Source organism: Cyprinodon tularosa, unplaced genomic scaffold (assembly GCF_016077235.1).
Source record: "Cyprinodon tularosa strain WSP-4 unplaced genomic scaffold, ASM1607723v1 ctg692, whole genome shotgun sequence".
Lineage (NCBI taxonomy): Eukaryota > Metazoa > Chordata > Actinopteri > Cyprinodontiformes > Cyprinodontidae > Cyprinodon > Cyprinodon tularosa.
In genome coordinates, this window is record NW_024039443.1 from 232,138 (window position 1) to 250,067 (window position 17,930).

The 17,930-nt window shown below is 41.4% G+C and overlaps 1 protein-coding gene across 1 annotated transcript in view; it reads left to right on the plus strand.

The window, feature by feature from the left end:
* The window catches only part of LOC119771883 (B-cadherin-like), a 36,708-nt gene extending 21,179 nt beyond the window's left edge, over positions 1–15,529 (plus strand). Inside the window, exons 10-17 of the mRNA XM_038268086.1 lie at positions 220–464; positions 3,667–3,809; positions 4,169–4,260; positions 4,351–4,483; positions 9,261–9,479; positions 13,967–14,094; positions 14,735–14,878; positions 15,020–15,529. Coding sequence (XP_038124014.1) covers positions 220–464; positions 3,667–3,809; positions 4,169–4,260; positions 4,351–4,483; positions 9,261–9,479; positions 13,967–14,094; positions 14,735–14,878; positions 15,020–15,235 — 1,320 coding nt within the window. The 3' untranslated portion in view covers positions 15,236–15,529. The remainder of the gene's footprint in view (positions 1–219; positions 465–3,666; positions 3,810–4,168; positions 4,261–4,350; positions 4,484–9,260; positions 9,480–13,966; positions 14,095–14,734; positions 14,879–15,019) is intronic.
* Positions 15,530–17,930: the final 2,401 nt, after the last annotated feature.

A 17,930-nucleotide genomic window follows, 5' to 3' on the forward strand; every position in this document is an offset into this window, starting at 1 on the left:
TTTCTTAAAATAAGTGCATTTGTTCTTGGATTGAGGAAGTAAAATATACATTTTGCTAGTGAAACAAGACAATTTACACATAAACTACCTCATTTACCTACTCAAATGAAGGGTAAATACACTTAATTTAAGAAAACTTTACTTATTTCTAGATCGTGTTTCCAGTGACATGGATAGATGTCAGCCATTGATGTTTGACCTTCTTTCTTCTATTAACAGGGTCTGGACTTTGAGAAGACCAGTAAGCATACCCTGCTGGTTGCGGTGCAGAATGAGGTTCCTTTTGCTACTGCATTGACCACTTCCACTGCCACAGTGGAGGTGACTGTGAGAGACGTCAATGAACCTCCGATATTTGAAACAAAAGAGACCCCTGTATCCAAAAGGGAGGACCTTCCTGTGGAAAGCACCGTGGTGCAGCTCACAGCCACTGATCCAGACGTAGCACGCAAACAGAAAGTCAAGTATGAAAACTTTATATCACATTTGTTTGGAATGAAAACTGTTTTTTATTTCAGAATGAACCGCAGATCTCTGAATTACTGAGCGGTTATCTTATGGTGCTTTCACACCGAACGTCAGTGATGCGGCCAGAGTGATATCTCTTCGTAAAGATGGTTCAGGAGTGACTAAATGTTTCGAGCACATACTTTCCGTTCCATTCTATTTCAATTAAACTGGTGATCAAAGCAAAGCTTAACAGCGAGTATCAGTGGCGGTTGTAGACCAAACGTACCAGGGGGCCAGGAGGGGGCCAGCATTTTTTTCTTTCTTAACATTCTTAACATTTTTTCAATTCGGTTCAGTTTATTTCTATAGCGCCAATTCACCAGTTAATAAAACTAGTTGATTGCTTCGACTCATTGAATCGAAGGCAATCCCTGACACTAAGCATGCTTGTAGTGACAGTGGAGAGGAAAAACTCCCTTTTAACAGGAAGAAACCTCCAGCAGAACCAGGCTCAGGGTGAGCGGCCATCTGCTGAGGCCGACTGAAGCAGAGATACAAAAGCAGCTGTAAAATGCGGCCCCGTCCAGGAAACACACAGCCAGGCAGACGAGCTTTGAGCCAGCTCCCATGTCAGAGGATGAAAGAGAGCACATCCACTTAGTCACATTTAGAGAAACAGGACTACACTGAAGAACATGCTGATTTCCAACATCTATAAACAAAGGTGTTGATGGCAGCCGCACAGCTGATATTTCTCTCCAGGATGGAGTCACAGCCAGACAGGAACAGACCAGATGAAGCTACTATGAGAAAAAGCAGAGAGAGCAGAACGTTAGAGATTGAGCTAACAGATTCTGCAGAGTGGGAGAATAGAGATAGAATGAAGCAGAATGATTAAAAAAGGATCCCTATGTCCTCCAGCAGTCTAAGCCTATAGCAGCATAACTATAGAGATAGCTCAGGATAACCTGAGCCACTCTAACTATAAGCTTTATCAAAAAGGAAAGTTTTAAGCCTAGCCTTAATGTCATGATGTTACAAAGTTCAGACCCAAATGCAGAAAACCGAACAGAGAGACCAGGGAAACGGTTTAACGGGATTATTGAAGTAGTTAAACAGAGGGAGAAGTGTTCTGAACACTGCTCAATCGGAACTGAAAAGTGAGGGGAAGACACAGCAGTTAGTTCAGGCTCAGTGGGGAATTTGACTTGTGAACTTAGAGAAGAGGATTTGGTTGCCGACTCACGTTTCCAGAGAAGTTGTTGAATCCTTGACTCCTGTCTGTGTGCCGTGGTTCCAGTGTTTGTCTGATTCTGTGGAGGGCAGAACAGGGTTTACCCAGAATGCTGTTGTTAGTTGGTGAACGGAAATCTGCCACTTATATTTCCTGCTGTACTTAAACAGGTCATAGTGGAGAGTTATCCCTTTCTCAGTGAGAAGCTCAAATGATATCTTGGGGAAAGTGGATCCAAACCTCCTGTTTGAACCCCAGCTCAGTTTGAAGCTCAGTTGATCCTTCCAGGGAGAGAAGGTCCGAGAGATCCAGTTTGCAGGATGACTTCCTCCTCCTTCGATCGGGCCGTCTTTCAGTCTGATTGTGTATTTTGTAGTATACAGGGGGTAACGAGGGCGGTCAGCCTCTAACGACCACCTCCCCATCAAGAATCATAAGGTCGGGAGAAAATCAAACATGTTTGAAATTCAGTCGGCCGTCGTAAGGTGGTTGTGGACAAATCACTCTGTGGGCGAACAAGGATTCTTCTTCTTCCTCTCAGATGAAAACACAGAAGCTGTCAAGAACCAAGGACAGAGGTTCAGTATTCAAGGAGAGACAGTCAGTAGGAAAGTTCAAAACGTTTATTAAATAAACAAAACAAAAGCGGAGCTGTGGCTCGCGGACACTGCAGGATGGGGAGCGGGGACCGCTCAATCACAGACACTCTGCAGGAGAAACACAGATAAGTGACCACGATCATCTGACAGAAGATTTTCTAAGCTGGTCACTTACCTGGTTTAACAGTCCAGACCAAGAATGTCCCCAAGAGCTGCAGTCCCAGAGGTCATGCTGGAAGCCGATCCTGGTCAGGGATCCAGAACAGACAGAGACAGGATCAAGATCAGGCAGGAACAGGAACAGGTGGCAGGATCCAGACTTCCAGGCATGCACAGGCTCCCAGGAGGGTTCAGAGTCTGACTGGGACCAGAAGCATGACCAGGTGGTCACGCAGAGGAGCAGACAGGATCAGGTGCAGACAGGCAGGCTCAGTGGCAGAGGGTAACCGAGACAGGACGTGGAACTAGAACTTGAAACAGGACTTTAAGCTGGTCTCCTCCCTGGAGCCAGGCTTACTGGATAAAAACTGAACCTCCCCACATATAGAGCCAAAAACCCAGAGGACTCCAAGGGGGAGGAACAGTGGACAATCAGGAGACGAGACAAACACTAAAACCCTCTTTCCACTGGCAGCTAGGATCCAGGACATGAACCGTGAACTAAAACTGAATAGAAAGACTGACAGAAAGACAAGTAATGATCTGGCACTAAATGCTGAGGCTGAACTGAATATAACCAAGAGGAAACAGGTGAGAGGAATAAATTATAATTGAGGCAGGGAGGGAAAACAACAGGTGAAAGGAATGACTAATTAAGGAGGAGCAAACAGGCCAGATCATGACAGAAGCATGGCAGGGGTGCGAGTGAAATGCAGTTCTTTCTGTTAAAATTGACAGACCGTAGTAGCTACGTTTGCTCAGCCATGTCTTTGTCCAAGTACGTTGTTGCCTTTTCTTTTTAGGGCTTTCAGCACAAAATTGCACAAATTGCCAAGGCAACGCGTTTCACTTTAGTGAGCTTCATATTCCTCTTCTACTGGTTTGGCTTCTGGATAAATGAGTCCGAGTAGCGCCATCTCACTGTGGACCACATGGTTTTTAGACGTATGTGAGCTGGTAGATCGCATCAGAGCGTCGGGTTGCACAGTGTGAGAACAAACATTGTGAGCAGTGAACTTTTAAACCCTGCGGTTTCATCGAAAAAGTGTGAACTGTAGCTGAGTGCAACGATTGAAAATATCGCACAGTGTACGCCCAGCTTAAAGCAGATTTTGCCAAGCATCTCCTGTCTGAGGAACTCAGCAGATCTTATCTAATTTATCACATTGTCTCTCATATTCATGCATGCATTTTGTGTTGTTATTGTTTGTGTTAAATATGCAGGTATAAAATATTCACTGACCCCGCTAATTGGCTGAGGATTGATGAAAATACTGGAAAAATCACAGTGAAAGACGAAATGGACAGAGAATCTGTCTGGGTCAAAGACAACAGATACACAGCAATTATTACTGCATATGATGATGGTAAGTGTGACGGTGAAGTGGTTTGTGTAGCAACTTTGCACATACAAACATCAAGTTTATGTAGTACGTATACATTTAACAAATAAATCAGAAAGTGGACATTATAGATTAGGTGGCACTTGTTCATTAGGTCAGTTGAACTGATACAAAATGTGGAATCTCATTAGTTTAGGTTTCATTGGCTTTATCTGATGTAGTCTAAAATCACTAATTGGAGTGTTTAGGGTAATTTATCCATAAAACAATTTGAATCATTGGAGTTGGGGATATAATTACAGTCTTTCTCTCTCAGTATTTTATTTTTAGGTGTTTTGTGGAACTACTAATGTTTTCCTGATCCATTTATGTGATCTCAACAGATCAAATCCCAGCAACAGGAACTGGTACCTTGATTATCGAGCTAGAGGATGTCAATGACAACCCACCTGTCATTGAAGAACGGGAATTTAAGGTATGTATATAATGTCCACCTATAACGGTATGCAATTTGTGCTTTGATGGATTTAAGCAGAACTTAAACCAAACCCTTTCGTTTCCAAAGATGTGTAACGAGGAACCGGTTCCTCAGATTCTGACTGTAAAGGATAAAGATGGACCAGACTTCACTTCTCCATACAGCGTCAGCTTACAGGGCCCTTCGAATGCTAACTGGACTGCCAGGATGAATGACACCAGTATGTATACCTTTTACACTAAATAGATTAAAACATGTTTCTGGAAACATAAACCATCAAATACAGCTCAATACAACTCTTTCACTAAGTAATGTAATACATCTGCAAAGACATCCATCACTGCGCCACAACTTCATTCAATTATTTTTCATAGTATTAATTCACAGTGTGTCATATCAAGGCACTTTATAGAGGCGATTCGGTAAAATTAAACTTGTCTTTCCATGGAAACCTAGCTGACTGTAGGATTTCACCCATTTTTTGCCCCTTTCCAACTTTCGGAAAAATCTGTTTAAACCCGGTTTTTAGTAGCAGTGGAAACTGCTCACTGATACGTGTTTACCCGGGTCAAACGACTCGGCATGGCGCTGATCGCCATCCTGTGGGAACACCAGAGCCTGGTTGATATACTAATTTACCATTGAACGCAACGTAAGGACATCAACACACCGCGCCAGTCGCTTCTGATCTACCGAGCAGAAACTTTAGCCGTTTTCAATATGTGTACTTGTGTGTTCTCGTGTACTTGTGAAACGTCATCAGCCTCAGCCCTAGTATTGTTCCAATTCACAAGAACAGCAGAACGGACAAAGTCCCCCGATGTTGTTCTCACCCCTCCCTCTTTACCCAGCATGCAACAGAGCAGACTTGTCTGTTCTTGAGATTGACAGCTGTCCCAGCATGCACTGCGGCAGCATCAATTTTCAATGTAGCACCCACAGAGCTCAGAGTTTCAATTAAAGTTCTCTTTTCTGTTAGTGTTGTTCAAAGAAAATAATTTTTAAGATAATTTGAGGCTAGAACATTCTACTTTTAACAGTCACTATACGGCCCATTTACCGATTTAATGCGAAAACAAAAGCTAATAGGACTACGAGCTGCTATGCGCACCAGCCCTGATTCATAACATGCTAAGAAACCAGACATCCCTGCAGAAATAAGGAGAAGACTTGCTGCAGGGGTGGGAGGGAAAGATATTTTCCGTCAGTTGTCGTTTGGAAACGTAAGACTTTGTGCAACAAGACTGAGGAGATTGCAGCTTTTACTTTGCTTCCAGGGGAGATACAGAGATGCTAGTATCATGTGCTTCACAGAGACGTGGTTAGATGGACTTGTCCCAGTGGTTTCCCTGGATGGATTTAAACTCATCCGTGCAGACAGGATTTCTCCAGAGAGTGGAAGGGGGCTGGAGATGTTTGTGAATGAGAGATGGTGAAACGCGGCTCATGTTTACGTGAAGGAACAGATATGCTCCCCGGAGGTTCATTACCTTGTCTACCTGCTCCTCCACTACATACCAGTGGTGAGAAGGACAATAGTGCAGAAGAAGGTCAGTGAAAGTGAGGCCACTGAGAAACAGAGGGATTGTTTCAGAACCACAGACTTGAGCATGTCCCAAAGTGATGATATCAACTGCCTAACTGAATGTAACGTACTGGTATCGGCCAATACTCACAGCCCAAGCATTGGAATCAGTACCGGGAGAGAAAATGGTATTGGAACATCTCTATTTGTATGATGACGTTAACTCTGCAGCAATTCCTCACACTAAGCCTTTATGCCGTGATAGTGGAAAGGAAAAAACACCTTTCTAACAACAAGAAACCTCCAGCTTCGAGTCAATGAGTCGATGCAATCAACTGGTTTTCCTTGAATAGAAAACTATGAATCAATCTGACTGGATGATCTGGTTGAATTTTTTCTGTACAGTACATTGAGATGACATGTGTTGTGAATTGGAGCTATATAAATAAAGTGGATAAAATTTAATTAAATTTGAATTAATACCAATGTTTCCCAGAAACCTACACATGCAGATCAATACCTGCATTTTTACTCACATCCCCCCAGCAACATAAACTTTCTATTATCATAAATCTGAGTTACCAGACTGGCAATATTCCCTCAAGTGCAGAGAAGCAAGGAAAAGAACACAAACATGTTAGGAAATCACTTGAAGCATCTACAAAATGAGAGTTTCCACAGTAAATCAAAACTAGCAGGAAAAATAACACAGAGTAGTAAACAGAAAGACACAAGAACATTCTGATTCCGTATGTCAGGAATTTCTGAGAAACTCAGAGGGATTTTCTCTAAACATTTAAAACCCAACAACACACTCAGAAAACACAGACCTAAACTAAGGTGAGCAGTATTTCATTCCAGTGCAGCGAGGACTGTAAAACGTCTTATATAGGAGGTATTGGAGAAACCAAACAACAACTAAGTAACACACAGAGCAACATAAGAGAGCCAGTAGCTCTCTGCAAGATTCAGGCGGACACCATCTCATTTAGTGGTAGTTCAACGGTACCACCCTTAGATGAGGCTCAGGGAGTTTGGTCCATATTGACATGATGGCATCACACAGTTGCCTCAGATTTGTCGGCTGCACATCCATGATGCGAATCTCCCGTTCCACCACATCCCAAAGATGCTCTATTGGATTGAGATCTGGTGACTGTGGAGGCCATTTGAGTACAGTGAACTCATTGTCATGTTCAAGAAACCAGTCTGATTCCAGCTTTATGACATGGCGCATTATCCTGCTCAAAGTAGCCATCAGAAGTTGGGTACATTGTGGTCATAAAGGGATGGACATGGTCAGCAACAATACTCAGGTAGGCTATGGCGTTGCAACGATGCTCAATTGGTACCAAGGGGCCCAAAGAGTGCCAAGAAAATATTCCCCACACCATGACACCACCACCACCAGCCTGAACCGTTGATACAAGGCAGGATGGATCCATGCTTTCATGTTGTAGAAGCCAAATTCTGACCCTACCATCCGAATGTCACAGCAGAAATCGAGACTCATCAGACCAGGCAACGTTTTTCCAATCTTCTATTGTCCAATTTTGATGAGCTTGTGCAAATTGTGGCCTCAGTTTCCTGTTCTTAGCTGAAAGGAGTAGCGCCCGGTGTGGTCTTCTGCTGCTGTAGCCCATCTGCCTCAAAGATCGACGTACTGTGCGTTCAGAGATGCTCTTCTGCCCACCTTGGTTGTAACGGGTGGTTATTTGAGTCACTGTTGCCCTTCTATCAGCTCGAACCAGTCTGGCCATTCTCCTCTGACCTCTGGCATCAACAAGGCATTTCCGCCCACAGAACTGCCGCTCACTGGATGTTTTTTCTTTTTCGGACCATTCTCTGTAAACCCTAGAGATGGCTATGCGTGAAAATCCCAGTAGATCAGCAGTTTCTGAAATACTCAGACCAGCCCTTCTGGCACCAACAATCATGCCACCTTCAAAGTCACTCAAATCATCTTTCTTCCCCATACTGATGCTCGGTTTGAACTGCAGGAGATTGTCTTGACCATGTCTACATGCCTAAAAGCACTGAGTTGCCGCCATGTGATTGGCTGCTTAGAAATTAAGTGTTAAGGAGCAGTTGGACAGGTGTACCTAATAAAGTGGCCGGTGAGTGAATAGCCTTATTTTACCACAGTCAATTGAATTTTGGTATTTTATGTATTGCCATTTACCAATGTAAATGTATACCAATTGCACATATTTATCTTTAATTAAAGTATGACAACCCTGCACACCTAGAGCCAGGCATATACACTGTACGATTTTTTTGCCCTTTTCAAGCCGATTCTCCAGTCATGCGAGAATTTTTTGAGCTCAAGTCTAGTCCTGTGTCGTGTACTTTGCAGGGGGTAACGAGGGGTGATCAGCCTCTCATAACCACCTCCTGATCAGGAATCGTAAGGTCGGGAGAAAATCAAAAATGTTTGAAATTCAGTCAGCCGTCTTAAGGTGTTTGTGGGTAAATCCCGCTATTGAAGCAGAGGTACCAGCCCATTTACCAGAACCTCGAGCATTACGCATGTGTAAAAAAGGGAGTTCTTCCTCTTCCAGATTGATGAGTCCGACCAGCGTCATCTCTCAGCGCTGAGTCCGACATGGTTTTTAGACGGACAGTAGGAGCAGGTAGATTGCATCAGAGTGACGGGCCACACAGTGAGATCAGTGAACTTTTAAACCCTGCTGTTTCGTCGTTAAGATTGCTTCTATTTTGAATATGATCTGGCTCAACTAAATGTATATTGCATCGTGTGTTAGGAGTTAAATTAATAAATATTAAAGAATAGCAGAATAGGGGTCAAATTAAGGAAGTGAGGAAAAGTGGTCCCTATGTCCTCCAGCAGCCTAAGCCCATAGCAACATAACTGTAGAGATAGCCTGAGCCACTCTATGAGCTTCATCTAAAAAGCTGTTTAAAGCCTACTCTTAAAACTAGACAGGATGTTTTCCTCATTAATCCATTGTGGGTTTGCTGAGGGTTCTTAATGTATCTCTCCAGATGGTCAGCTGACCCACTGGGATAATATGGGGATAACTACTAGACTTTAAATACACAGACAAAAATCTATCTTTAAAACTGTTACACGGATAACAGCTTGTAGCAATAGCTGGGAGTTTGTTTCGCTCATGGCTGTCCTAGAGCCGACTGATGAGTCACAACATAGGGATACCCATCAATAAACATGACATCAGATTTGCTTTTTACAAGATTTCCCGTCTATTCTTCTCTAAAACATGACTTGCTTAAAAATTCTGCTTAACAATTTTTTTACCTACTGGTGAAAGAGTTAACGGCAATGTAATGAGTGTTAAAATACATATCTTACATTAAAACCTCACTCTGACTCTCGCTGTTGTCCCTTTGAGGACCTAAAGACCCATCTAAGGGGTTAAAGTGAAGACTATAACTTGGAAAAATCAATAGAATGACATGTGAAATTAATTTATTTTGTGTTTGATTGCAGAAATGGGCATCATCCTGACTTTAAAAACCAAGATTCCAAGAGGAGATTACAAGGTGGTCTTGAGTGTTGAAGACAACCAGGGTCTGTCACAGGTCAGCACAGTTGCAGTTAAGGTTTGTGACTGCACCGGAGAGGAGCCCTGCATGCAAAACCGGACTGGTAGCTCCAGTCTTCCCGTCACCCTGGGGATCCTTGGGGCTGTCCTACTGTTGTTTATCGGTTAGTTGGAGATATTGTTTGACTTCCTGGTAAAGGGAGAAACGTTTTACTTTAATCACAAAACAAGAAAACGCAACCAGAAAGTAACCAACAAGATGAGGTGATATTGAGTCTAAATGATGATAATAATAAAAAGCTAAAGCCCTACACAACAAAAGAAACTGATCAAGAAGATCAAATAATTTGAAAAGCCCTTTGACATTTCAGAGTCAAAGAAGAGTTATGAATGTTTTTCAAAGCCTTTGTGAATCCATCAAACAGAAATCAAAAAAGAAAAAATGATAATGACTGTGATTCTATAGCAGAGGTGTCAGGTATTCACATTATTTACTTAAGTATAGACACCTGTGTAAAAAGAATGAACGTGCTGGTTAAACTCATCTGCCTGGTACAAAAATTAAATCTCCAAACAGTGGTGGCTGGTGGGGTTTCCTCCAGGGGAGAGCTATAACTTCAAAATAGACGTATATATAAAACAACAATCAAATGTATACTAAGATATAACACGAGTATATTTATATGAATGTCAACAACTAAAAACAACATTCAATTTAATTCAGTTTATTTCTATAGAGCCAATTCAAAACACGTGTCATCTCAAGGCAGTTTACAGTTTACCAGATCATCCAGTTTTATTGATTCAGAGTTTTCTATCTAAGGAAAACCGGTGGATTGCATCGACTCATTAGCTACGTTTACATGCGCAAAATTTCCCCGATCCGATCCAAACCTTGGTTGATCGGAAATTCAAAATCTCCGTTTACATGGACACTAAATGAAATGATCCGATCATGACGTGTGTATACATGTACCAAGCGTTGGATCAGATTAAATCTTTTAAGCATGCGCAGAACTTCCTGCCAAACTTGGCAGTTCTGTCTGCGTCTGGTTTTTGGGAGGCCTGACAAACGATGCGCTCGGAGCGAGCGGAAAGAAAAACGGAGAGAGGAGGAAAAAAGCGCTTGGCAGCGAAATGTACGAGAGAAAATGTAGAGAATGAGCGATTGAACCGGCGTGGGAGAGCGAGTGGGCTGTGGAGACAGAAAAGAGGAAGAGGAGGAGGATAAATTCCTGCTTCCTGCAGCTTTAAATGAACTTGAGTGTATAAGTCGGCGTTCCTAGACTCCTCCCGCCATGTTGTTCACAGCGAGAGCGAGAGCGACCGGTGGTTTCCTGTTGTTGACAAGGCGGAAAACGTCACGCTGACGTCGCACACATGCGCAGTGAAGATTATTTTACTCTTAAGATCCGAATGGGTGTTTACATGGACGCCAATCGGAATGGCGATCGGCAAAAACCACCTCTCTCTTTCGGAATTAAATTTAGATCCGATCGGACCGAATCGGATTAGAATCTTCAGTCTGACATGTTTACGTGAAACATTTTTGATCTGATCAGGCCTTCAATCCGATTAGTTGTGTCCATGTAAACGTAGCTATTGACTCTTCAGCAATTCCTCACACTAAGCATGCTTGTAGCAACAGTGGAGAGGAAAAACTCCCTTTTAACAGGAAGAAATCTCCATCAGAACCAGGCTCAGTGTGAGCGGCCAACTACTGAGGCCGACTGGGGTTCAAGGAGACAGAAGCAGACATAGAAAAAGAAGCAGAGATACAAAAGGAAACTGTCAACCAGCTCCACAGGCGGCCCCATCCAGGAAACACACAGCCAGGCAGACGAGCTCCCAGCCAGCTCCCATGTCAGGATGAAAGTGAGCACATCCAGTTAGTCACAGTCAGAGAAACCGGACAGAAAAAAAAGGCCAAGCTCCAACCTCTATAACAAAGGTGTTGATGGGAGCAGTCACATCCAAACAGGAACAGACCGGATGAAACTACTATGAGAAAAAGCAGAGAGAGCACAACGTTAGAGATTGAACTAACAGATTCTGCAGAGTGGGAGAATAGAGACAGAGTGAATCAGAGTGATGAAAGAGGGGTCCCTATGACCTCCAGCAGTCTAAGCCTATAGCAGCATAACTATAGAGATAGCTCAGGATAACCTGAGCCACTCTAACTATGAGCTTTATCAAAAAGGAAATTTTAAGCCCACCCTTAAAAGTAGACAGGGTGTCTGCCTCACGGACTAAAACATTCTAATATGTTCTGAGAAAAACTTTAAATCAGTCCTTCCTGTCTTTATCCATGCTGGGTCCGATCCTGACATTTGAAAAAAGGAGGCAGGGAAAGCAGAATAAAGCATTAGCCTTGCTGCATTCAGTTAGACTTTTTGTTGTTGCTAAATCATTCTATAAACCTGTCACTCAGCCACACTTTCTAACGACTTTGACATCAGTGCTGGTAGTGTGCAAATAAAGTTGCTTTCAGCTCAGGATGCTCCTATTTTTAACATTGAAGAGGAGCTTCTGCGCATGAACTTTTAACCAACCTATGGGTGAAGATTTTTGCGCCCCAGGGCAGAAATAAGTCACCAATCTGACGATGAAAGATAGCTTTACTCCTCATTATATAATAAATATGTATCTTGCACATCTAAAACATATATGAATATATTTAAAAATATTTAAATTCTATAATGTAATTTTTTTTTGTTTTTCTTAATAAAGGTCATTGGGTGAGTGGGGCAGCACCCTAGTGCCCACTATTGGCCGGCCGCCATTTCTTTACACTGTATTTAAGTACATAAGTTACATTTATTGTTTGCTTTTAATTAAATGAATCAATTTTAGAAACCTTTTCTATCAGATCTTTGTAAACAATATGTAATGATATTTCATATTTAAATTACTTTCAGAAGTTTGATTTCTTAACAGCTTCTGTACAGAGACACAGAAGGCTATTATGTATGGAGGTTAAAAAGTGCCAAAATTAAATAAATAAATACAGCATTAAATAAATAATTAAATGTGTCAATAATTAATTAAATGTGGAATTAAATAAATGTGTCATTCATTAATTAAAACCACGTCACTAATATAAAGTGCCACAATTAAATAGATAGTGATAAACAATTAATTAAATGTGTAATTCATTAAATAAATACGGAATTAAATATATAAATGTGTCATTAATTTAATAAAATACGTCTTCATTTTATTAAAAAAATATATATAATTATTTCAGTGTGCATTTAATTATTTCATGGTCCTGTGTCGCAGTGCATCCAAACCATTAAAAGAATCTGTCAAACTCACCCATCAAAGTTAGGGGGCGGGGTTAACGCGAATCGAGTCGCCACCTACTGTATCAGAGTATGTTCACAACCTGTGGATCACAGTCTCTGTAATCGATTTGCTTCGCCTTAATGTGCAGGGTGACCAATCAGGTGTTAGATAACCGCCCCCTAACTTTGATGGGTGAGTTTGACAGATTCTTTTAATGGTTTGGATGCACTGCGACACAGGACCATGAAATAATTAAATGCACACTGAAATAATTATATATATTTTTAATAAAATGAAGACGTATTTTATTAAATTAATGACACATTTATATATTTAATTCCTTATTTATTTAATGAATTACACATTTAATTAATTGTTTATCGCTGTATTTATTTATTTAATTGTGGCACTTTATATTAGTGACCTGGTTTTAATTAATGAATGACACATTTAATTATTTATTTAATGCTGTATTTTAATCAATTTTGGCACTTTTTATCCTCCATAATTATGTAGGGAGGCAGGGATATGACAAATTTTGGCCAATAATAATACCTGACGGTAATATCGCCCTCATGCCGATAACGATTTAAATCAATATTGTAGCTTCATCCTTTTTACAGTACAAAAAGCAGACCACTGTGAGATATCTCTTCTCTACTTCAGATAAACCCCCACAGTCCTTTGCTACAATGATATCACTGTCAAATGAAAAAACTAACGCCATATCACCAATCCGTTCAGCTCCCGCTCCTGACATAAAATAGACAAAAATAAACATTGGTTTTTAATATCAGCTTATATTTCGTTATCGGCTCAATAGTGATCAATAATGAGAATATCAGACCCAGGTGGAATAATGTATGATACATCTTGGTAGGCAGTTGACCCACGTTTAAAAAAATCTGCGTTAACGCGACCATTTCAGGGGGAGAGAGACTCAAGACTACATGTGAAAATTGTGAAAGTCTTCTTTGGCCTTAGAGAATTAAGAGTAAGCATTAGACTGAGCCTGGTTCTGCTGGAGGTTTCTTCCTGTTAAAAGGGAACTTTTTCTCTCCACTTTCGCTACAAGCATGCTTAGTGTGAGGGATTGCTGAAGAGTCAATGAGTGGATGCAATCAACTGGTTTTCCTTAGATAGAAAACTCTGAATCAATCAAACTGTGTGATCTGGTTGAACTGTAAAGTGCCTTGAGATGACACGTGTTCTGAATTGGCGCTATAGAAATAAACTGAATTGAATACATTGGCAATGACTTTGGACAAATAGGCCCTTCAGTAAGCCTACTGGGCTCATATAAACAGATACAAAGAGACAAAGAGGTCTTTTTAACTAAAGATTCATTCTCGACTTTTGTTAGTGTTGGCGGTGGTGCTTATTTCAAGATGGAATAAAAAAACAGAGAAGGTGCTGCTGCTACCCCCAGAAGATGACCTCAGAGATGAGATTGTTTGCTATGATGAAGAAGGAGGCGGAGAGGATGATCAGGTAAACAGAGATATAAGACGATAGCTCTGTAAGAAACATTTCTTTGAATGTTTTAAAACATTTTATTTTGTATGTATAACTGTGGGTAACCCCATATATAGCAGTGAAGATTCTCAGTCATCCAGGTCATGATAGTTTTGGTCGTTCCCAAAAAAAAAAGGAGAAAAAAAAAGGACTTTGTTTCCAAGTTTGAAGATGTTTCGCTTTTTCAATTCAAAATGTCAGAAATGGCGTTGAGTTTGAAACGAACGGGTCCATCCCTTTGGAATCCATTGTAGGTTTTTGAAAGCTGAAATCTGCGTTCTCCCCACCTTAAACAGAGGGGCTGGACTCAGATTTCAGCTTTCAAAAACCTATTATGCAGCAATAGTGTTGATTCCATCTCACTATCATCGCGGGTGAACGGGTGCGCCAAAGGGACGGACCCGTTCTTCTGTTTCAATCTGCATGTTTTCTAAGCAAATACAAGGCTTTGTTGGGCTACTGTATAAAGCCTTGAACTCAACGCTATTTCTGACATTTTGAATTGAAAAAGCTTCGAAACGTCTTCGAACTTGGAAACCAAGTCCATTGGATTGTTTTTTAACTTTTTTTTGGAACCAATATATAACCTATCAGTCATACTCCATTACTCTAACAGGACTATGATCTGAGTGTTATCCACCACGGTTTGGACAACCGACCTGATAAAGTCAGGAGTGACGTGGCTCCGATGGAACGCAGTCAGCCCCACTACAGACATCTCCCTAACAATCAAGAAGATATGGCCAGCTTTATTGACCATGTGAGTGAAACACTTACCTAAAAATAACAACATAAGAGGAAAAGCTTTTCATTGTGTTGGGTCCTGTTTGGTTTATTTTTCTTCTAATTAAGAAGGTCCGCATAAAAGCAGGTTTCCTAAATTTTGGCTTCCATTCTTCAGAACCGGAAGTTGGCAGATAACGACCTAGCTGCTCCCCCCTTTGACTCCCTGCTGGTGTTCGATTCAGAAGGAGGGGAATCGAAGGCAGGGAGCCTCTCTTCACTGTACTCTTCAAATGATGGAGACCAAGACTATGAGCCCCTCAAAGAATGGGGCCCCCGCTTCAAGAAACTGGCCGACATGTATGGAGGAGGAGAGAATGACGACATGCTGTAAATGTAACCCCACCCAGGAGAAAAATTGCTCCATGCAATTTAAGGGACAACAACATGGGGAAACCAATGAGACATGGGGTGGGATGTGTGTGTGTTTATGATCATAACTCTAAAGCCGTAGAATAAGTTTGTTTTGTAAAGTAATTTTGCTTTATTCACTTTTATATTTTTCACTGAACATATGCATTGGAAGCTTTTAGAAGTGAGACTTGTGTCAAATGTGAAAATCTACCTAGTTTTTTCTTTTGTTTATTAAATTCCATAATTATTTTTTCTGTACATCAACATAAATTCATGTGAAAAAGTCATGCAGTCAGGGTCCTGAGGACTACTTAACATAAACTGATGGAATAAATCAACTTTCTGAAAGAAAAAAAAATAATTCTGTCTTGATAAGTGTTTTGGTCTTTTCATTTTGTCATTTTATTATATAGTATAACAAATCCTCCATCCATCCATCAATCCATCATCATTCTTCCACCTTCCATCCATACATGCATTATCCATACATCCATCATCTCTCCATCCAATCCAAGTCAAGTGAAGAGGCAACTGGAGAGACTGAATGATAATTAGTCACCAGGTCCTGATGGTGTCAGCCCCAGAGTCCTGAAGGCCTTGGTGGCTCTGTGGGATTCTGCAGCACCTCTTCATCCTTAGTCTGACCCTGGAGACAGTCCCAGTGATTAGGAAGACCTCCTGCTTTGTTCCAGGACCACAGAAGACTCAGCCAAAAGTCCTCAGTGACTATAGACCTGTTGCCCTGACATCCCACATTATGAAGGTCCTAGAGAGACTTGTGTTGGTTCACCTCAGCAAGCAAACCAGCAGCTATCAGGACCCCCTGCTGTTTGCTTATCGCCATGGAGATGGAGTTGGTGATGCCATCATACACCTGCTTCAACAAACCCACTGTCAAATAGACAAGGCAGACAGCTCTGTGAGGATCATGATCTTTGATTTATCAACATTTAACACCATTCAGCCTGACTGACTTTGGGAGAAACTCCAGAAGACTCAGGTGGAGGCATCAACAATCACCTAGATCAAAGACTACGTGCCAGACTGACCACAGTTTGTTAGACTGAAGGCTCAGCTGCCTGATCAAGCAGTCAGCAGCACAGGAGCTCCACAGGGGACGGTACTCTAGCCATTCCTTTTTACTCTGTTCATCTCTGACTTCCAGGACCAGAGAGAGTGCTGTCATCTGCAGAAATACTGGGATGACTCTGCAGTCATTGGGTGCATCAAAGATGGAGCAGAATCTGAGTACAGAGAGCTGGTGATCCGCTTTGTGGCATGGTGTGGAAACAATCATCTGATCCCGAATGTCAACAAAACAAGGAGATGATTGTAGATTTCAGAAGAAACAGGAACAAGATGAATCCTGTCAACATCCTGGGAGAAGAAGTGGAGGTGGTGGAGGAGTAGAAATACCTTGGTGTTCAGCTGGACAAGAAGCTAGACTGGAGACACAACTGTGTAGCCATCTGCAGGGAGGGACAGAGCAGATAGTTCATCCTAAGGAACTTTCATCCTTAAGGTCCTTCAGTGTTGGAGAGTTTGATCTTCTCTTCTTAGTTATCAGGCTCCTCTACTGTGGAACAAACTACCAGTTTTAGTCCGTGAGGCAGACACCCTGTCTACTTTTAAGGCAAGGCTTAAAACTTTCCTTATTGATAAAGCTTATATTTAGTGGTTAAGGTTATCCTTAGCAAGTTCTGCTTCATTTTATCTCTATTCTCCAATTCTTCAGCACGTCGAGAATCAAGAATCCACCTTTCGTATTCCATTTTCAGAGTTTTTTAAAGTGTTTAACAGAGACGTTAGCACCTCGACGTCGGAGTACACAGAGTGAAGCGAAAAGACTACAACTGTGTAAACAGGCCCCATTTCCGTTTCCGGTGGCAGCGGAATATTGACTATTCCAACAGAACTCAATGGGATTTACAAAATGCTAAATAAAACACTACAGGAACGTTTTTTCTTTACGAAACTTTTTTTGGAACGTCATTGAACAGCGCTGACGACCCGGTGAGTAGCATATTTTATAAAAAGAACGTTTAAGGTTGTTTTAAGGACATTATCGGACATGCACAATGGAAGCCATTCTGAAGCAGCCAGGGGTGGATTCTAAATGAGCCAAAAAGCAGAGACAGGACCAATTGTCAAACTTTTGGTGTCGATCATTCGATTTTATCCTGGACACTACAGAAAATGGGCTAAAAGTGTTAAAAACCGGAATTCTCCTTTAAGTGTTTATTAAAGTAGTTATTTATTTATAATTTAACTGATGACTCCTAGATCACTTCCAGGGACACTTCATTTTCTCTTTACTCCATAAAACACAAAAGCTATTTCTGCTTGAATTCTGTACTTATCATCTTTAATGTTAATATATTGATGTGCATAATTAACCACAGCGTTTTTGTTGTCAAGTAATAGTTAATCTATGAAAAATTTAAATGTTTTGAATATTCCACTTGAGAGTATTACTGTTGCCATCATCTGTATTAGAGGATAAATGGTATGGGTGGCCACAGGGGGGGCAATCATTGGCTAAGGGTGGCCATGGCTACCCCTGGCCGCCCATCTAGCTCCGCCCCTGGCATTACAGAAGCTATATTTTTCAATTATGGGGATGGATAACCACACATAACATGCACAAAGTGATGAGGACACCCAGATTTACTTCA